The sequence below is a fragment of the Mus musculus genome, chromosome 6 (genome assembly GCF_000001635.26).
Source record: "Mus musculus strain C57BL/6J chromosome 6, GRCm38.p6 C57BL/6J".
Taxonomy (NCBI): Eukaryota; Metazoa; Chordata; class Mammalia; order Rodentia; family Muridae; genus Mus; species Mus musculus.
Genome location: NC_000072.6, coordinates 97349375 through 97370557, shown reverse-complemented (window position 1 = coordinate 97370557; position 21183 = coordinate 97349375). Strand labels below are relative to the sequence as shown.

Below are 21183 nucleotides of genomic sequence, written 5' to 3'. Positions count from 1 at the left end.
TGAAAGGAAATGTAATTTCCCCCCTTTTAGAAGATAAAGGTCTGAAGCCCAGCAATGCAAAAGGATGTGGCCATAAAGCAGAAGACAGAATACCCTGTGGCAAATTAGCCAGCCTTTTCTCTCTCTCTCCAATATTAAATTATTTGTTCACTGATATATTGCTGACCCAAGTTAGGAACTCAAATATTTGCTGAATACATTGGAAAGAACTTCTCAAAATCCAGTTGAAAGACCTGTATGTCATAATAGTGTGATTTAATATGAGCTATTCTAAAACATTTATACGCCATACTTATATTATGCGGATACCATCATGTCAGAAATGAGCTATAACAATGTCATTACAGCCAGGTATAGTGGCACATGCCTTCAATCCCAGCATATGGGAGTCAGGGATGGGGAGATCTCTGTGAGCTCGAGGCCAGCCTGATCTACAAAGAGAGTTCTAGGTTCTCTTTCTTTGTCCCCTGTGTATCCATTCACTTAACCTCTCTGTGTCATGATTTGTCTGTTGGTTTGCTTTTGGGGGTTTAGGTTTTGGTTTTTTTGAGACTCTGTCTGTCCACACCAAAATAGCTAAAAATTCATGTCTTTGATGATTCTATGTAACAGGCAATACAGAAGGCACATAAGGTGTAGACTGTATTAGAAGGTGAGAATGGTCACCACATACAGTGTACAGGTTAGGACAGAGGATGGAGTCACTGTTGGGGAAGTTGGAGAGAGGCTATGATGAGACTGGGAGCTCTGTTTCATGACTTTACATTGAAGCATCAGTACAGAGAACAAAATACAAAGAACCTAAGTGCATAGCTCGGGAGGTTTCACAAGTATGGGACACAATAGCGCAGCCAGTGCCAGTGACAGAGCAGAACACCACTGGTTCCCTGAGAAGCCCCCAGTGTGTTCCTTCCCAGTTATGAATCTCCTCCCAACTCAATCACTGTTAACCAAAGGAACTGGTTTTGGCTGACTAGGATTAAAGGGAGGAAGGGAATCAATCATAGGAGGAAAAGCATAGTGACAGGAGCTTGTCCCCCTTTCTCCTTCTAAATTAATCCAGGACTCCAGCTCATAGAATGTTGTATGTGCTGCTCAGAGGGAAGGGTTGGTGGGGAGGTAGATGGGTGAATGGATGGGTAGGTGGATGGATAAATGGATGGATGGATGGATGGATGCATGCATGCATGCATGCATGCATGAATGGGTGGGTGGATGGATGGGTGGGTGGATGGGTAAATGGATGGATGGATGGATGGATGGATGGATGGATAGATAGATGGATGCATGCATGAATGGGTGGGTGGATGGATGGATAGATGGATGGATGGATAGATGGATGGATGGGTAGGTGAATGGATAGATGAATGGATGGATGGATGGATAGATGGGTGGATAGATGGATGGATGGGTAGGTGGGTGGGTGTGTAGATGGATGGATGGATGGATGGATGGATGGATGGATGGATAGGTGGATGGATGGATGGATGGATGGATGGATGAATGGATGGATGGGTAGGTGGATGGGTGGTGGTGGTGGAGGTGTGTGTGTTGATGGAGGTGCATCTGAAAGTAAAAGCTATCTTTGTATATTTACTTTTGTAAAACATCCAAATTGGGCAGGAAATTTAGCAGGGAACACTTTTCACTCAAAGGCTTAATTTTAACCTCAGAACCATAACTTTCCCCTGATTCATCCCTTTCTCCCTCTAATCATCTCTGATTACCTTGTAAGCACCTTGCACTTTTTTATTTAAATGACTGGTTTTTCTATCAGAATGCTCTCCTACTACAAATTCAAATTGTCGTCGTAAATTGGTGCCAGGCTGCGTTTAAGCAATTAGGAGGCTGTAATTAAAGCATGCTGTGTATGTAATCTTACATGTGTAAGGGTGAGGACAGAAGCTGAGCACCTGGTTCTCACTGTTTCATAATGGTTATTCATCTCTTCCCGGTTTGTCTCCGCTTGGGTGTCAGATGTGGGTGTCTTAGAATCTGCATGCTTATTAACAGCACCTGACCTACTTAGCCTCCCGGTCTTTCTTGCACATATACCTATTTGGCTGCACCTCACCGTGCCTCCAATTTCCAAGGCAGACTCGTAAACATTCCCTCCCTTGCTTTGAAAATGTGTCAGCCCAAGAGCCTATAAAGAAGGTGGGATGGTAGAGCCAGTCTGACATTTGACCGGGTGATAGCTTCCTCTTCCTGGGGATTCAATGGGGCCTCCACCCTGAGGCTGGGAGGTGGTGTGAGGCAGTGCTCAAGAGTGAGAGTAAAAGTAAAGGGAACACAGAGTCTGGTAGGACACTGTCATCAGAAGCTTAGCTTTGAGCTGGAGGAATGGCTGGGAGATTAAGAGTGCATACCCATCGCCTTGTAATTGGTTCTTGCAGAGAACACAGGGTCCACACCAGGCAGCTCACGACTGCCTGCAATTCCAGCTCCATAGGATCTTATGCCTCCAGCCTTCTTTGTAGTTGAAGTCATGTGCATACAGCCACACACAAACATACATACATACATACGACAGACAGACAGAGAATTAAAAATAAACATGAAAAAGAAGTTTAGCTTAAAAAAAAGTTGAGGGAGGGAGAAAGTGATTATGTTCTAATTGAAAAAATAATAATAATAATAGTAAAAGAAAAACAGAACGGGGTCCAGGGAGATGTCTCAGTCTTAGTTTTATTCCTAGATTCCTAGAACACATGTTTAGAATATATATATCCTAGCCTGGTCTGTGTGTGTAATCTCAATGCTGGGGAAACGGGAACATCCTCGGGGCACTGTCCTGAGTCAACCTAGTAACTGGCTAGCCTTGGCTCCCAGTGAAAGGCACTGCCTTAAGAAGCATGGTGGCGGGCTGGTGAAATGGCTCAGTGGGTAAGAGCACCCGACTGCTCTTCCGAAGGTCCGAAGTTCAAATCCCAGCAACCACATGGTGGCTCACAACCATCTGTAACATGATCTGACGCCCTCTTCTGGAGTGTCTGAAGACAGCTACAGTGTACTTACATATAATAAATAAATAAATCTTAAAAAAAAAAAAAAAAGAAGCATGGTGGCAGCACTCCCGAGGAAGAATATGTGAGGCTGACCTCTGGGCTCCACAGGCTCACGCAGGCAAACAAAGCGCAAGCACAAGCACAAGTGCGCGCACACACACACACACACACACACACACCACACGTATGAAAACACACACCAGAGTACATTTATTATTTAATACATTTCAAAATTCTTACCACGGATATGTCTTGGCTTCTAGGACCTACCTAGCTGATGGTGTGCAGCTTTTAGTGATGTAAATATCTCTTAGCTAAGACTTGCTTGCCCTTTGTTTGTCTTTGCTTTCTTGAGAAAGGGTCTACCTATATAAAGCAGGCAGAACAATAACTCCTGACTCAGCCTGTCTCTAGTCTCCCAAGAGCTGGGATGCCAGCCCTGTGCCACCCTTCCAGTCTGAACCCTTTGCACACTTCCTTACTCTCTGGCACAACGGGACAAGCCCAGGCTCTCCTTGGAGTTTTTGTTGCTATGACTTTGGTATCAACCAGTTTTCCTTTTCATGGGGAGCAGGATCTCATTTCTTTTTAAGTGAATTGGAATCTCATTCCAAGGACAAACTTTCAAGTTCTCTAATCTGCCTTCGACAGAAAGTAAACTTTACACCAGCCAGGGCTGAACCCAAGGAAGGCATAGTGCCCTCCTTTCTCCTGTCTGTCTCTCCAAGTTCATCTGCATTATTCTCCTAGAGCTGACAGATGGGTTCGTTCTCTCTCTCTCTCTCCCTGCCTCCCTCCCTCTCCTCCTTCCTTCCTCTCTTCCTTTCCCACTCTCTTCCATTCTCCTTCTCCTCCCTCTCCCTCCTCTCTCCTTCCCTCCCTTCCTCTATCTGCCTCTCTCCTCCTCCCTCTCCCTCCCTCTTCTCTCCTTCCCTCCCTTTTCCTTCTCCCTCCCTCCTCTCTCCTTCCCTCCCTTCCTCTATCTGCCTCTCTCCTCCTCCCTCTCCCTCCCTCTTCTCTCCTTCCCTCCCTTTTCCTTCTCCCTCCCTCCTCTCTCCTTCCCTCCCTTCCTCTATCTTCCTCTATCCTCCTCCCTCTCCCTCCATCTCCCTCCTCCTCTTCCTCTCCATCTTTATCTTCATTATGATCAAGTTTCTGAGACGCTGTCTGCAGATACTCTGGTCTCTGGTTGCACTGCTCGGGTATTTGCAATTAGGGCACACGCCCATAAAAACTCCGCACATTTTTTCTTGTGATACATTTTACTTAGCTTATCTTTCTGTAAAATTTCTTTCCAGCCTCCACCAAAGTCCGGGAGGTGGGAGGGCCAGGTGTTCTTGAATTCTTGCCACACATGAAGCAGTGAGTCCAGAAGAGTCCTTTTAGAATCCGACAGTTCTCTGTGTATAGTCTCCAGTCTGTGTGGCTAGAACCACAGCTCCCATATCCACCTACGGTTTTCATAGGTGTAGCCTGGTTAACATCCTCACAGTTCAAAAAGATGAAGTGTTTGTTTGTTTACCCCGAGTTAAAAGATTATGCAAACCCCGTGTACAGTGACCACACAGATACAAGGAGCACCTCTTATTAAAAGCCTGCTCCAGATCCTCACCTCCGAGTTCTGTGTGTAGCCTACAAATATAACTGAACACCTGCTACATAGCAGGAGGTATCCTGGGTCCTGAAGACCATGCTGGGGCCAAAATAGCTAAAAACTCACATCCTCGACGATTCTATGTAACAGGCAATACAGAAGGCACATAAGGTGTAGACTGTATTAGAAGGTGAGAATGGTCACCACATACAGTGTACAGGTTAGGACAGAGGATGGAGTTGCTGTTAGAGAAGATAGAGAGAGGCTGTGATGAGACTGGGAGTTCTGTCTGTTTCATGACTTTACATTGAAGCATCAGTACAGAAAGCAAAGTACATAGAACCTAAGTGCATAGCTCGGTGAGGTTTCAGGAGTGTGGGACACAACAGTGCAGCCAGTGCCAGTGTCAGAGCAGAATACCACTGTTCCTGAGAAGCCTCCAGTGTGTTCCTTCCTAGTTATGAATCCCCTCCCAATTCAGTCACTGTTAACCAAAGAGACTGGTTTTAGCTGACCATGTCCTCTGCAGGGCAAGAGTCGCCTGCGTGTTTTCTGAGTGTCTGGCTCCTTGAGTACTGTTGCCGAGATCGTCAGATTCTTGTATATAGTTTCTGTTCACAGCTTATGCATTGTCACGGCTGCATAAGAGTCCCCAGTATGGTCAGGCAGTGGTGATGAACGCACTTGGGAGGCAAGGGCAAGTGGATCTCTGAGAGCTTGAGGCTACCCAGGGCTACACAAAGAAACCCTGTCAGGGAAGGGGTTGCCACAGTATGATTATGCCACAGTTTGTTTCTCCACCGATGGGTGTCTCGGAGTTTGTACTCTGGCTGTTATCAGTAGCATTCCCATAAAGATGCTAATGACTGTTTTGTAACGGGCACACATACATATATCTATGGCATGTGTACCTAGGATGGTTATATATTATATACCTAAACAATAAGGCTCATAAGGTATGGTAAGTTTTGGTAGACCTTGCCCCAAAGTTGGTCCAAGCCCAACTTATAGTCTAACAGCAGAGGGAGAAGAGTGTGGTTATATTCAGCATACAGTGAACTCAGATACTCTGAATTGCACAAAGCATTATTAGAGACAATAGTGCCACCTGCCCAGAAATGGACGTAAATTGACAGAGGGTTATTGATATCATTAACTTTCATGAAGAATCCTATGCAGTGATGGTCACCAGACAAGTAAAAGGATGAAAAAGAGCCCATTAATAAAGGAAAATATCAAATACAGAGTCTTGATTCTAACATACCATTTGAATGACCTTCACAGCACAGACTCTAATTACAATCGCCGTTTCAGGAGAAATGTGCTGTGCTTTCAACAGGAGGACAAATAAGGTACTTTTTTTTTTAACATGACAAGATTATTTTCAAATTGAAAAAAATAAAAGGAGGATAAGGTCAAAGATTAATATGAAAAAATAATTTATTTATCCTACCAGATATATAAGGAGTATTGAATTGATTTTATGGAATAACAGAATTTGACAAAGTGGTGCAGAACAAAGCAGATAATATAGCTACAGATGCAATTACCTGTGAATTTAGAGGTAACAGACATATAAGTCTGGGCATGGTGGTGACCAACTATAATCCCAGTTCTTAGGAGGTAGAGGCAGGAGGATCAGGACTTTAAGCTCACTGTATAGGAAGTTGGAAGCCAGCCTGACCTATAGGAGACCCTGTCTCAGAACAATAAAGCAAGCAACCAGAGTAACATCCTAAGTGTTGGTGTAGAACACATCATTAACAGAGTTTGGGAGCCAGGCCTTGTGGAGGAAGCCTTTAATCCCAGCACTCAAGAGGCAGAGGCAGGAAGATCTCTGAGTTTGAAGCCAGCCTGGTCTCCAAAGTGAATTCCAGGCTATCCAGGGCTACACAGAGAAACTGTCCAAAAAAAGGGGAGGTGAAAGGGTGAAGAGTTTGGGAACTTTAAAATTTTTTACCTACACTAATTATTCATTTGTCTATGTCAGCAGGGGATAGTCTGGAATGGAGGGTGTGTGGGAGGCATGCGCCATGGTGCATTGGTGCCTGCATGGATGTGTGGAAGTCAAAGGTGGCTGGTAGACAGACGTCTAAGTGGCAATGCACCTAGCTGTCTGGGCATGACGGCACATGCCTACAATCCCAGAACCTGAGAGACTGAAGCAGGGGGAAATCACAAAACTAAGACCTTGTTTCCACCAAACAAAACCTCAAACAAACATGCGCAAAAGTGTGTGCCTGTGCTCTGTTCATTTTGCTGTATCTGTCTCAAATGTTAAAAGTCATACATAGTTAAGTGATAAACTTGGAGTTATTTTTACAAAAATAAGTAGAAATAAGTAGATGCTGTGAAGAAGACAATTAGTATAAAACTAAATGCAGTTTGACGAACGTAAAGCAGTCAGTACACAGCTATAAACTTAATTTTTCTCAAGAGCCAAAGCATGACAGCATTTTGGCTACTGTGTATGTAGCTCACCATAGTTATTAAGATTTCAGTGAAGCAGGAAGAACCATAGTCAACCTGGGTACTAAGCCTTGGAAACTCCTCCCATGGGTCCTCATAAAGGGCTATTATATGATGTAATCTACAGTGTCCTCAGTAACCACCCGGGGTTATTAAAATAATGACCTCTGAGTATTGCTGCATTGTTCTTTCGACTGAAGCCAGTGGAGTAATGCTGAACCATGGATTTTTCCCCAAGCTGTTTTATCTAGGATGACCCTTAGGGCTCAATTATGTAGGTCTCTGTTGACTCTGGATTAGCTGAAGAATAAAACATTGGATATCTGGGGCAGCAATCCTTAACTAGGGGCAGTCTTGTCCCCTAGGGGAACATTTGGCAGTGTCTTGAGACAAAAATTTATTTGTCACAACTAGGGAAAGAGGATGTTGTCTGCACCAAGTAAGTAGACCATTGATGCTACTTAGCGTCTTAGATGGGACAGTCCTTAGAGAAGCCATTTGCTCTGAGCCTGCAATCTACAGCAGAGCTCTTAATTTTTTTTTTAATCCATGAAGCCTTTTTGCCCAAGAACTTTATGCTTGACTAGTGGTATATAAAATAAATTCACACATCACACATTAACTTAAATTTATTTTAAAGCAGTTTACAAGTAATTTTACCATTGATTAAAGTTGAAAGCAAATTTGCATAGTATTGAGATGGATATACTTGCTCATTTTACATAAAAATATTACATCTTGGCTGAGTATTTGACACTGCTGACTGATATTTTGATGTTATGATCATCAGCTCTGAGAATGGGGATCTGTACAAAACTTGCCAAGCAAAAACAAAATGACAGAAGTATGTTTAGGGTCGGTTTAGAAAATGGTAGAATTTTTGACCTATTCCCAAGCCCAAATTCATTAGATGATTTAAAAAAAAAAAATCAACTCAGATGAGCAACTGAAGCAGCAAACTTTATAGTATTTTTAATTGTGTGTTTTGTATTATGTGTGTTGTATATATGCAATGAGAGTGGTATGCAAAGCATGGCTTGTGGGAGCTGGCTCTGTCCTCCTACCATGGGTCCCACAGAGAAATTTGAGTTGTCATGCTTGGTGGCAGATGCCTTTACTCACACTTTCCTTCGCTTTCATATCCTTTCCTTTCCCTTCCCTTTGCTTTCTTTTCTTTCCTTCCTTTCTTCCTTTCATTTTCTTTCCTTTCTGTTCCTTTCCTTTCCTTTTCTTTCCTTTCCTTTCCTTTCTTTTCTTTCCTTCCTTTTTTTTTCATTTTCTTTCCTTTCCATCCCTTTCCTTACTTTCCTTTCCATTCATTTCCTTACTTTCCTTTCCATTCCTTTTATTTTTTTTTCCTGTTTCTAGATGAGGTCTCTAGCCCAGGCTAGAAGACTAGTCTCAAGCTTGCATGCAGCCTAGGATAGATTTAAACTCCTGAGCCTCTTCCTTCTGCTTCCAATGCCGGACTACAGGCTAAGGGATCATCTTGCTTAGTTTTAAGAAGTCAATCTTAAAATATCTTTTAGTTATTCTTTGACAATTTCTTACATGTATACACTGCTGTCTCGAGCCTATCTACCCACAGTTCCCTGTCCTCTCACTTTCTCTGGATGCTCCCCACAACAAACTGCTTTGTCACATTTATATCTGTCTTAGTCACTGTCCCATTGGATTAAAGAAAACCCATGGCCAACGCAACTTATAAAAGAAAGCATGTTATTGAAGGCTTGTTACAGTTTCTGAAGGTAAGTCCATGATCGTCATGGCAGCATGCATGGCAGCAGGCAGGCAGGCATGGCATAGGAGCAGTAGCAGAGAGCACACTTATCATTCACAAGTAGGAAGCAGAGAGAGCTGCTTCTGGTCCTGGTACCCGCTTTTGAAACCTCAAAGCCCACCCCTAGCGATACCCCTCTTTCAAGAAGGCCACACCTCCTAATCCTTAATCCTTCCTAAACAGTTCCACCAACTGGGACCCAAACAATAAAAGATTACCCTACGGACTCTCTCTCTCTCTCTCTCTCTCTCTCTCTCTCTCTCTCTCTCTCTCTGTGTGTGTGTGTGTGTGTGTGTGTGTGTGTGTGTGATTCTCATTCAAACCACCACAACATCCTTTCCTCTTTTGTTCTTGTGTTTGTTTTGGTTTTTGGTTTTTGGTTTTTGCTTTTTGCTTTTGTAACAACTCCTGCTGGAATGTTGACTCACCTTGTTGACTTGATCTCTGCAGGTGTTGTACAAGTAACCACAGCTGCTCATGAGTTCCTGTGTGCCACGGTCATGTTGAAGTAGAGTAAGGTAGAAAAGACCAATTATTAGACACTGATTTGTTGACTTATTCCGTGACTTAATTGAAGCATTGCTTATACTGCCTTTTCGCCAAGCATGACTTCACTTGCTAGCTGAAACAGAAAGACCTGGAGGAATAATCAAAACAATGGGCCATTGCCCTTAACAACCCTCTGACTACCATGTACCCTTCTATAAAGTCTTACCTGCTTTCCTGCCAGCTTGTGGCTTTAGAGTATAAAATAAGAATACAAATTGAACCCATCCTTGGAACCTTTCAGGAGCTGTCCTAGCTTCATTCAGTCCACCACTGAAGAGAAGAGATCTCTCTTTCACTCTTACTGGTATCAGAGTACTTTTTCCAGAAAAACTCCTGCAACAGTGTCCCATTGAGAACACCGAACTTCACAGCACTTCCCATCCTCTGGCTCATCCCACCCCTCATCCATGATCAAACATCACCTTTTAAAATAAAACATTTTTTACCCCCTGCAGTTCTTAGATATACATATTTTATCATTACACTCTCAAAAATGATGATAGGAAAATATTAAAAGTCTTTTTTTCTATAATTAAGCTATTATATTCATATAAGAGCAGAAAATCTGACATATTGGATATTATAATATTGAATATTGGATGTTACAATATCCAGTAAGTAGTCTCTGGTCTAGGCTGAGATGTTTCAAACAGTGCTCATTGGTATCATGTGGTTTGTGTTGTGTAGACCCAAGGCTACAGTCAAGTCCTGTGATCCCGTGATCCTATGATTTAGTTCAGGCAAACATGGAGACAAACAGCTCAGATTCATTACACATTTACGTTTGAATTATGTTTTGGTCATTGTGTATTCAGAATCCTTCCACTGTTGCCAAGTTTTTCATCATCCCATTTTCAGTTACACAATCTCATGTGAGGTCACAGCCCACAGTTTACACCACTGTAGTCTAGAAGTCTGAATGAACAATAAATGTATCACAGGGAAGAAAGTGTTGGCTCATGGACTCAGAGGATGTAGGAAGATGTGGTAGTCAATGGCCTGACTTGTGGTATGCATAGTGATCTCTAGAAAAATGGAAGTAGCACATTTCTTCGGGAGAAGGGCCCTGCAACGAGATAGAGCTTAGCCATCCTACCAGCCTGGCTTTGTGAATAACAGCATTCTCATCTCTGAGTTAGCAGATTCCTCTGTGTTCACATGTCTTCAGGAAAAATTGGGAGATCTCTAGAAAGCAGTGTATATGTGTTTGCTTGTGTCTGTGTCACATCTGTTCACATGCTGTCTTAGGGGCAAATCAAACTGACAACATCCTATCCAGTATCTCCATCATCATTAGCAATGTCTGAGTTCCATCTAGACTGGGAAGTGCAGCCTCACTCAGCAGTGGTAGTAACTGAGAACCAGTGTCAAGAGGACTCAGTGTATGGCCATTCATCCCATCTGGGCCATACCTTCCCAGTTTTGTCTCCAGAGAGAGAAACCTTTCTTCCCTCCGTTCTGATTTGGTAAAGCCCTGTAAGGTATCTGGACCAGTTTGCACCACTTATCCCAAAACAATGATGGCTATATTTGCAGTACAATCAAAGAGTGAGAAGTAATTTCCAAAGGAGAATTACTCATCAGACAAGACAGAAGGATATCTACCAGACCAGGGCTGGGGTCTTCTTCTTCTTTTTAAACAATCTTTAAAACTTTACTATGAGATACTTCAAATTGAGTTGGAAGAACAGCACAGAGCACAACAGTACATGTTTACCAAACCATATCAGCTCCTAACAGTGTACAACATCCACATTTATACTTTCTCTGTCCCCAGGGTATAGGTTTTAGTTGAGCCACTCAAGAGTAAGCTATAAATCATAGCAGTTTAGTCTTAAGAATGCCACTGTGTGTTTCTCAAGGTCGGGGGCAAACCTGACATAGCTGTATTACTGTAATCCAACTTAGAACATCTAACATTGGACTCATACTGTTGCTGAATATACAGCTCGTCATTCCACTTCCTTCGCCTTCCTCCTTAATCCAGGATAACACACTTCAGTTTATTGTTGTGACCCTGTGGTCTCCATCTCTCAGACATTTGGTACAGTGGCATGAGTGTGAGCAAGATGTTTTCTAGGATGGCCCTCAGCTTGTTTGTGTTGCATGAACAGTTCCTCACTATTAAATCTAGTGATTTTGTTTGTTTGTTTGTTTGCTTGTTTACCTTATATAGTTCTGGCTGTCTGGAAACTCACTATGTAGGTTAAAGCTGGCCTCAAACTTGTAGAGATCCACCTGCCTCTGCCTCCTGAGTGCTGGGATTAAAGGTGTGAGTTATTTCTGACAGAAGTTGTACTCCATGGTGTGCTGAAGACAGCTTGTACTAGCTCCTAAGAGCCAATTCCCATGTGTCTTTTTAACCCCAGGTTCTGTGAAGTTATATTGGTTGCTTGCAATAGGTCATGGTGAGAATATGTGACCTCAAAGAAATCAGCAAAAGATTCAGCTGGGAAATACTCCCGACCTTCGAGTTGCAATTGTAAGATACACTTACTGTCACAGCACAGCGTGTGTGTGTGTGTGTGTGTGTGTGTGTGTGTGTGTGTGTCCTATGTGCACAGCATCAGAAGGCACATGGTATTTTTCTGTTCTGATGTTGACATCTTTGTCTCTAAGTTGAAATTGGAGCTATCTGGCTCTCCTATGAACAAGATTTACCATACATGAGAAGATAATATTCACATCATCCCTGTGCTTATCTCATCCATTTCCAATTGAGCTTTCCTTTTATTTATTGAAGATTATTGTGTAGGGCTCTGGGCATGTAGCTCAGTGGTAGAGCATTTACCTAGTGTCCAAAAGGCTCAAGTCCCATGCCCAGAACCATAAATACAAGATCAATAACAACACAATATATCATTGCCTGAATCCATTAATATTGTAATAATTTAAAACAATAGTTTTCTCTTTCATTTTGGTGTTTATTTACTTATTTATCTAGTGGTGCTAAGGTCTGAACCTAGGCCTCACACATGCTAAGCAAATGCTCTACCGCTGAGCTGCAGCCTCAGCCATTTGCACATTTTTTGTTGGTGTTTTGCAATTTCTTTTCTTTCTAATATAAATGTATTCTCGGAACAACATTATGAACTAAGCAGTACCCCGGAGCTCTTGTCTCTAGCTGCATATGTATCAAAAAGAAAGAGAGATCCATTGGACTTGCAAACGTTATATGCCCCAGTACAGGGGAATGCCAGGGCCAAAAAGGGGGAGTGGGTGGGTAGGGGAGTGGGGGGGGCATGGGGGACTTTTGGTATAGCATTGGAAATGTAAATGAGCTAAATACCTAATAAAAAATGGAAAAAAAATGTATTCTTTTTTTAATAGATACACAACAATTTTTATTATTTACAGTAAGCCTTAAAAAGCACTCTGACTGCCGTGCAGATATCTACCTTCTTCTTCTTCTTCTTTTCTTTTTTTTTTTTAAGATTTATTTATTTATTATATGTAAGTACACTGTAGCTGTCTTCAGACACACCAGAAGAGGGCGTCAGATCTTGTTACGGATGGTTGTGAGCCACCATGTGGTTGCTGGGACTTGAACACTGGACCTTTGGAAGAGCAGTCGGGTACTCTTACCCACTGAGCCATCTCACCAGCCCCTAAATGTATTCTTAAAATAGATAACTAACAATAGATTGGGAAGCACACTGACTTGTGCCAACAGTTTGCCAGTTGACAACAGATTGTTAATATCCATTGCTCTGGTGTAGAATAAGTTTCCATGAAATATAACATCCGTCTGAGCTGAGCAGAGTGAGGCCTCAGACCTGATTTCCTGCCCTGCTATAGAATGTGTGTTTGTTGATAACCTATAGCTTCATCATTGATGGAGACATTTGGGGTCATTTTGCACTGCCTTGCCTGAACCCACTTTTTACCCAAAGCATGCCTTCGGAAGATTGCTGGGAGAGTGATTGGATAATGAAGTTTTAGGTTAGCTGTGCAGATGGAGCGGGAAGAACACAGGCCAGGAAGGCCAGAGCCACATGTGAGGAGACTGGAAGCTACAGGCCATCCCTCTGATCTTCAGTGTTGACTGAACCCATTGGGTCCTATTTCACTGTATTCCCTTTCTGGTCCTAGGACTTTTCTTTTATTCATCCCCTTAATTGGGGAACCTAGAATTCACCTCATTAGCACAGTGAGATGCGCAGGTACAAGGTGGAAGGTGACCTGGTAGCTGAACTGCCAATGCATCTCTTGGAGCCTTGAGAGTGAAGCGCCAGGACTGTCTCAGCTTACCTTTGTGTGCCCAGCCCCATCCTCCGGCTCCTGATTCTGGCTCTTTGTTTGTTGCTGGCAGCCATGGAAACCCACTGAAGGATGTCCTCACCTTTCTCTGTGAGGAGCTGTCTCTGAGTCTCAAGTGTTAGCTTGCCCTGTATCCGGTTACTCTGTTGCCATGGCGGAGGTAAAAGAAATCTGCCCTGGGCAGTCTACAGTTTTAAAACAGCGTTTGCTACTTCAGGCATGAACTTTTAAGGACTCTTAGAAGTCTTCATTGACTTTTGCCCAATGAAAGTGCTGAGAAACGGGCAGGTGGGTTATTCTTGATGGATGCATTGTTTAGAGAACTCCATGAATGTGTCAGGTTACAGTGATCGGTACTGGGGCCCAGAATGGCTCGCCTCTGATATCAACAGGATGTTATATGTAAGGGGATGTGGAGAATGAGGACTATAAAAGAAAATGGGGCTTTGGCCAAACCCTGTTTTCTTCCCTATCTGGAACAAGATTTGAGACAGTTCTCTCCCTCCCTCTTCCCCACCCTTTCTCACCCCTGCCAAAACTGGGTTTGGACCACATTAGCTAGGAAAGGCAAGCTGGTGTTTGATGCCTCCACGTGATGCTGTCTGAGCCTGGTACTCCCCATGCTTCGGGTCCTCCTTTTAGCATTTTTAATATTTAATGACCCTTCTGAGATGGAGAAGTATGTGGCAGCTTCCTAGGGGATATCTGCTTTAGGTATCTTTTTTTAATCTGTCTGCTGAACTTCCATTTGCTAAATTGAAAAGGTGGTGTCTAGAATACTTTTTAGATGACTCATCTAAGGCTCTGATGAGGCAGACGAAGTCTGTGGGAATCCAGGGTGTTGGTAGGAATTTTCAACTTATTTTATTCGTCTTCGATTTGTAGAATACTCTAGAAAATACACTTTTCTCATCCCTAAGATGTGAAGACAAATTTGACTTTAACTTTGAGGTGTGGCCTGTTTTGCAACTCAGGGATTTATTTTATTTTATTTTATTTTATTTTATTTGTTGTTCTGCTCGCTCCTCTCCTCATTCTCCATGAGTTTCTCTGTGTTCGAATTTAAGGAATTTGACCTTCCGAGAATGTAATCCAATCAACACCCACCTCACCTGGTGGATTACCCACTGTCATCCGTCAGATTAGAAAGCCAGTGTCTTGCTGGGAAGACAGAGGGCCATTGATTCCTGAGCTCAGCCTGGCTTCTCTTTGATTTTATAATCAGTTCCTAGAGATTGTGGGGGAGCTTTGAATTCCAGGGCTTGGGATCCGTGAGCTCTTGAACAAAACCTTTGAAGCAGCTCTTTCTGCCTTGGGTTTCAGAAGGGAGGACCCACTGGGTCTTGATGGGTGAATTAAGTTGGTTTTTTTTCCTAATATAAGGGAACTGATAATATAATTATCACTGTTAGTGTAATACCCTGGGGATTTCCGTTCTCTTCTTTGTTTTTGTTTTTGGTGTTTTAATGGGGATGGAAGCGGGAGAGCTTACAGGAGAGCTCACGGGAGAGCTTACGGGAGAGCTCACGTCAGGACAGCTTCACAGAGCTGCTTCTCTCCCTCAACTCTTGAGTCCCAGGGCTGGAGCTCAGATCCCGGGCTTGCTTACCTCCTGATCTGTCTCACCAGCTCTGGTTCCCCCTTGTCCTTTGCATTCTGTCGGAGAACTCTAACCAAGTTCATGCTGGGAGAAAAAACTTCAATCTTTCCAGAAACCCTCACAAGTATAACGCCCTGTGTAAACATCCTATTGTGCACTGGCTTGAAACTATTTAATGACTCCCCGTGATGGATTTGGAATAAACTAACAAATGCTAGCGCTCCAGTTCAACAGATAAAAGGGAGGAAGAGAAAGTACCAGGCAATGCCCAGGCCTTTAAACACTGTGTGCTTCCAAGCAGTGAGGCTTGCACTTAGCAGGATGGGCTTCGGGGGCATTGTTTCTGCCCGTGTTGAACCTTGCAAGGTCATGTGCCCTGACCTTAAATTCAGAGTTCCTCTACACCTGCTTACGGTTGCAATATTACACGGTGCTGCACTGCCATTTACATATGTCACACATGTAAAGGAGTGAAGGTGCACAGGAGTGTTTAACCCACACTTAAGCATGTCTCAGGACCAAACAAACAACCAAACAACAACAAAAAAATCAGTCTTGTCAATCAAACCCTAGGACTCCAATTTTCCCTGGGATCCTGAAACATGGAGAAGTAAAAGGATGGGGAAATGATGACTGTGAGTTCATCAAACCTTCAGAGCTACAGAACGCTAGACCTCGCTTTCCCTGCTACTGACGTTTAAGACTTCTCAGTTTAGCTAGGATGGCATGACTAGTCACTCCATCGCATGCTCCTGACAATGAAGTGAAATTATGTCTTAATAACGTCTGCCCATGTGTATGCTGAAGTAACCGTGCTGTGACTCAGAGAGGGGAGATTATCTCAGGGAAACCCACAACAAACAAATATAGAAAAATCTGCAGACCTTAAACATTAATTTGCAAGAGGTGAAAGAAAATTAGTCAAGTATATTCATTTAAAAATTGTCAGAATTTTTTTGCCTCAAAGTTACTTATCTTTTCTAAGCAAAATGTCCCTACCCAGTGAACAGAGAGAGAGAGAGAGAGAGAGAGAGAGAGAGAGGAGAGAGAGGCTCTTCCGGTCCTTCCTATCCCTCCCTGAGGTCTCCCTGCTCACCCCCCTCCCTTGCAGTGGTATGGTCTGCATTTGACCGTAAAGTGGAGGTGCCAAGCTGTGACAGATTCTTCAGCTCCACAGCCACTCGCTCCAGCCCAGGGTCGACTGCACTCAGTGATATTCTCCTCTTCCACCCACAGGGGCAAATTGAAGTAGACAGTGAGACCATCTTCAAGTTGGCAGCCCTGGTTTTGCAGGTAAGGGTTCACTCGCTGCCTCTAACCAGCTCCCTTTTGTTCCTTGGTTTCTTGCTAACTGTCTGCAACTGTAAAACTTTTCCGTCGAGCCAGAACCTGATGGATTTTTCAAACCAGTAAATGGCTTATCAGTGAAAGATATGGCCTGCTGATTTCTCTTTTTAAAAATTATTTGCATGAACCAGCATGTGATAGTATTTTTCTAAGACATAATGAAGTTTAGACTGTACTAAGGGAACGGAGTTCTGACCGTATTCCTGGAAAAGGACTCCCAGTCACTTGAACTCCGGAGGCAGCAGTTGTTAGAACAGCTGTAATTTTCATTTAAATTTAGCAACTTTTTTTGTACACGTTTTCTTGAGGTTGTGTAAAGAGACCTTTAATTCTTAAAGGCACTGGCAGCTGAAAAGCAAAGTCATTTCCTGAACTTGTTTAAAAAGTAAATAGTGTGTGTGTTGATTTACCTGGGTCAGAGTCTAAAAAGTGTGGCACTTTAGTGCAAATGTATTTATCCTGTGAACTTAGATATGCCACAGCGATTATCGGTACTTCTGCATATATATATATGAAGAATATATAATATATAAAATATATTTGTATATTAGTCTCTTGTGTTAAGGGTAAGACACATCTCATATATACGTGTATTTTCTTACCAATAGTGGCCTGTGGGCGGTACTCCTTAACCACCTTTCTTAACAGAAAGCTCTGGTCTCTGTGAAGGGGAAAATAAGCAAGAATAAATCATTCACTGAGCTTAGCATAAATACATATTGATCATGTCTTTATTTTTATTTCAGGAAAGCAAGGGAGATTATACCAGGTAACGATTTCTTTTCTGATGTTACTGTGTAGAATGGGGCTCTCCAGTTGTGGAATGAGTTATTTTAAATAATAATGGACACAAAAGCAAAAGAAAGCCTATTTGAGACTGGCTGCTCAGATCTCCCTCTTCCTTCCCGGAGAAACCTGCTCTTTTTGTGAATGACTCTCAGAACGAAACTTTCTCACAGTGTTTCAGGGCAGAGTGACAGGAAACCATAGTTAGAAGCCCTCCAAAGTTTCCAGTATTGTAGTATCACGTTGGTTACCGAGACGAAGAAAACTGTGAAAAGCTTTGCTAACTGGTGCGGTGCTTTTTTTTTGGTAAGCATATAATGATGGTGTGTGTAAGGGGTTCTAACATATGCAGAAACAGATTAAATCCATCAGCTGCTTAGTTAAGGGATTAATAGGGCCTTTCTTTGCAGCTGCCCTGAAGGGACCTCACCCTTCATACACTTGACCCAGCAGCCGCATTGCTGCTGCGCTGACACTAGGGTTAAGTGTCTCGCTGGCCACATCAGCAGAGAGTGTGTGGGTTTTCACCCCTTCCCGTGCTCTCTCTTCTGTGCAGTGGTTGTAGGTAGAGAAGTGGGAACTGTCAAAACTGGGGTGGGGGTGGGGGAGCTCTGGTGGAAAGCAGTGCCCAGGCCTGTGACCCATTGAAAGACTAGCCTTTGCCACGCTAACATTCCACTTCTGATGGCTTCACCCAGAGATTATTTACAGATCGCCTTCCCAAGTGAGGCTTTGTGCTCAGTAACGGGCTGATAAAATAATGCCTTCAGAGCTTGACAGCTTCCAGTCCTTGAAGAATAATCTACTCTCCTCACCATGCACATTCAGAGTGATAGAGCAGGGGTTTCCACTTGACACCCCATTATTCAGTTACTCACCACTCACTCTCATTGAGAGTATATGGTGTGTGTGTTTATGTGAGCCTATGTTTGTGTGTATGTGTTTGTGTGTATATGTGTATATGTGTGTTGTTGTGTATTAGTTATACATAAGGATTGAGTCCATACGCCCATTTCACAGCAGTAAGTCATGCTTTGTTGTTACCCCCTCATCTCACCGTTATCCCCCAACTTCTAACCCACTCATCTTCTCAACCTCTCCTACTTTCATACATATATGTGCACATGTATGTATATGATTTTGTGTATCCATAAAGTCTGTGGTTATATGGGCAGTCATAAAGTCAGTTTATGATGGCCTCGGCCTCTGTAGTGTGGAACGTTTACTCTCCCTTCCCCGCTCCTGACCCTGTGAGGGATGCAGGCATCAGACACTGTAAGCCTCAGTGTTCACATCAGTGAAAGGCAGCCTAGCCTACAGGACTGTTGTGAATTAAATATGTGAAGGTCACTGGGTCAAGGTCAGCAGCCGTCAGCTCTGACTCCACCTCAGCTGTGACAGCGGTTAATTTCCTCTTAATCCACACCAAAATTTTGTCTGGTCTCCTGCCTCCTTCTGAGAAGAGTTTTGAGACAAAGGTGGGTCCATGAAAGCTGTAGTAACAACACAGTGGCAGACAAAAGAGAAAAGGTTGGTGTCACCAGCTTTCCTTAGGGAGAGCCCAGGGCCTGACACAGATGGAGGCTGTGAGTGATCTTCCTTGAGGGATGTACACATTTCGGCTTTAGATGGTAGTTTGCTATTGTTGACTTAGCTCTGTCTTACCCAGCCCTTCCTTATGTTCAACCAGATTCTAGGACTTTCCTTGAGGAGCCCAAGGCTGAAGATGTGTCACATACTCTCTTGAAATTGTCCATCTCAAACCAGGTAGTGGAAGAGAACATGATAAACTGAGTCTTATATACACTGAGCCTCGCACAAACTCTCAGGGTTACCCCAAAGGAGCTGTTTATTCTTTCCATGCCTCCTCTGTGAGTTGGGGTCTTTCTTGAGGAAGTTAGTGGAGTGGAAGAGCTGTAAATTACAAAGTGTACTTTACAAAGGCATTAAGTATTGATAAAAAGAACAAAAGGCATGAGTATCTGTCACTGAAGGTGACAATAGAAAAGAATTCAACATCACCCACCCCTGTCTAATCTCCTCCCTGACGGGCAGTGTATATTCTTCTGCCAAACATTTTTTTTTTAAATAGAACCAATGTAGGAAAATCAGGCAAAATAAAATGATGATCAGTCCATGTCATCATGGTTAGAGCAAAGACCTACAGTTGGCCTCTACAAGGCCAACAGGCTCATTCAAACCCTAAGACTTCCATGTACTGCCTGCATAATCTGAAAAAAAAAAAAACTTACCTCCCCAAACCTTAGTTTCCTGGAACATGAAAGACAACTTGTAATAATTGTAAGCATGCCATAGGTTGGTACAAGGATTGAATTAATATTTGTGAGATGACCGGAGTTGTTCTGGAATTATCACTTTGATATACCATCAGAATGCTTGTTGGTTGCAGTTGTTTTTAGACAGTGTCTCATGTAGCCTAAGCTGGCCTGAAACTTACTGTAGAGTCATAGATGACCTTGACCCCCTGACCCTCCTGCCTCCCCTTTTTCACTAGTGGAATTACAGGCATTGCCGATATATATGCCTAAATGGATAGACATGTGTACCATTCTCCTGTTACAAATGCGAGTTGTTGCCCATGTTTTAGCGATTGCAAATAATGTCGCGGTGAACATCTGTGTGTATCTGAGCCTGACATTATTCCAGTGTGTGTGTGCATGTTTGTGTGTGTGTGTTTAAGATAGATTTTATTTCTTTTAAAAAATTTTTTTTATATTTATTTGTGGGGAGGGGACAAATCACAGTTCACATGATGTAATGAAACTTGGTGGCAATCAGGCTTGAGCCCCCCCACCCCCACCCCTCAGTTAATTGCTCTCAGACATCCAGAGAAGTTCCTTTCCCATGGGAAATAGGGACATTTTTATAGCACCACCATAAATTGGTAAGATTTCCTTCCATTTGAAGCTAGGTGTTAAACCAGACCCTTATTCTGACCCAGAAGTGAAGTGAAAATCTAAGTCCTTCCACTTCCGAACAGAAGCATCCCAACACTTAGTTACTTGGTAACCTCAGCTTTCAGGATCTTAGAAACAAAACCAAACGAAACCCCCTTTTGCCTGCTTGTGGCTGGCCTGGCAGGTCAGTGATAAAGCCGGGTCAGCTTTCCGGAATTCTCTGTTTGCCTGTGTTGTGTTACCAAAGCACTTTGTTATCTTTGCGGTGTAAGGGCTGACTTGGAAATTCAGGCTGTCAGCTATTTAAAGCAAAAAGAAGTCCCCTCTCCACTCCTAATGAGCCTTCTGAGAGCAGGGCTTCCTACTGGTCACAATAATGTTAACTTTAAGTACTTTGAAGGATCCCTGGCAGGAAGGGAACCGAGAAGGGTGGGGCTTGCTATTCTTAAAGGCATTTTGGAAGAAGAGTTTGAGCAGAGCTTGTTTGGGGCAAACTCTTGTGGGGGATCTGAGGAGAACAAAGAGAGAGCAGCAAGTAGAGTTGTGGGGCAAGAGCAGAATCTAGATGCCAGGTTAGGGTGTCTATGTGCACCAGGAAACTAGGTTTCATAGGTAAACAGCAGTGACCCCAGGCTCATTACACCAGTGTGAGAAAGCAACAGCAAGCAGACAGCTCCCAGAGGTCAGGCGCTGAACTGAGGACTTGCATGAGCCAAGAGGTATTAGCGATGCCTGAGAGCTTTGGAATTTAACCACTTGGTTTCAAACAAATTGATGGATATGGTAGCTGCCCTGTCTGAAACCCAGTCTGTCTCAAGTAACATTGAATAGGTAATAGCAGCCTGGCGTGGCTGCTTTATTATTTCCTCCAC

The 21183-nt window shown here is 43.1% G+C and overlaps 1 protein-coding gene across 6 annotated transcripts in view; it reads left to right on the top strand.

Annotated features, from left to right (window-relative positions):
• Frmd4b (FERM domain containing 4B) overlaps positions 1-21183 on the top strand; it is a 330791-nt gene that overhangs the window by 247100 nt on the left and 62508 nt on the right. For all 6 annotated transcript variants that reach the window (NM_145148.2, XM_030255350.1, NM_001346637.1 and 3 more), the window contains 2 exons: positions 16497-16553; positions 17354-17376. In NM_145148.2, coding sequence (NP_660130.2) covers positions 16497-16553; positions 17354-17376 — 80 coding nt within the window. The remainder of the gene's footprint in view (positions 1-16496; positions 16554-17353; positions 17377-21183) is intronic.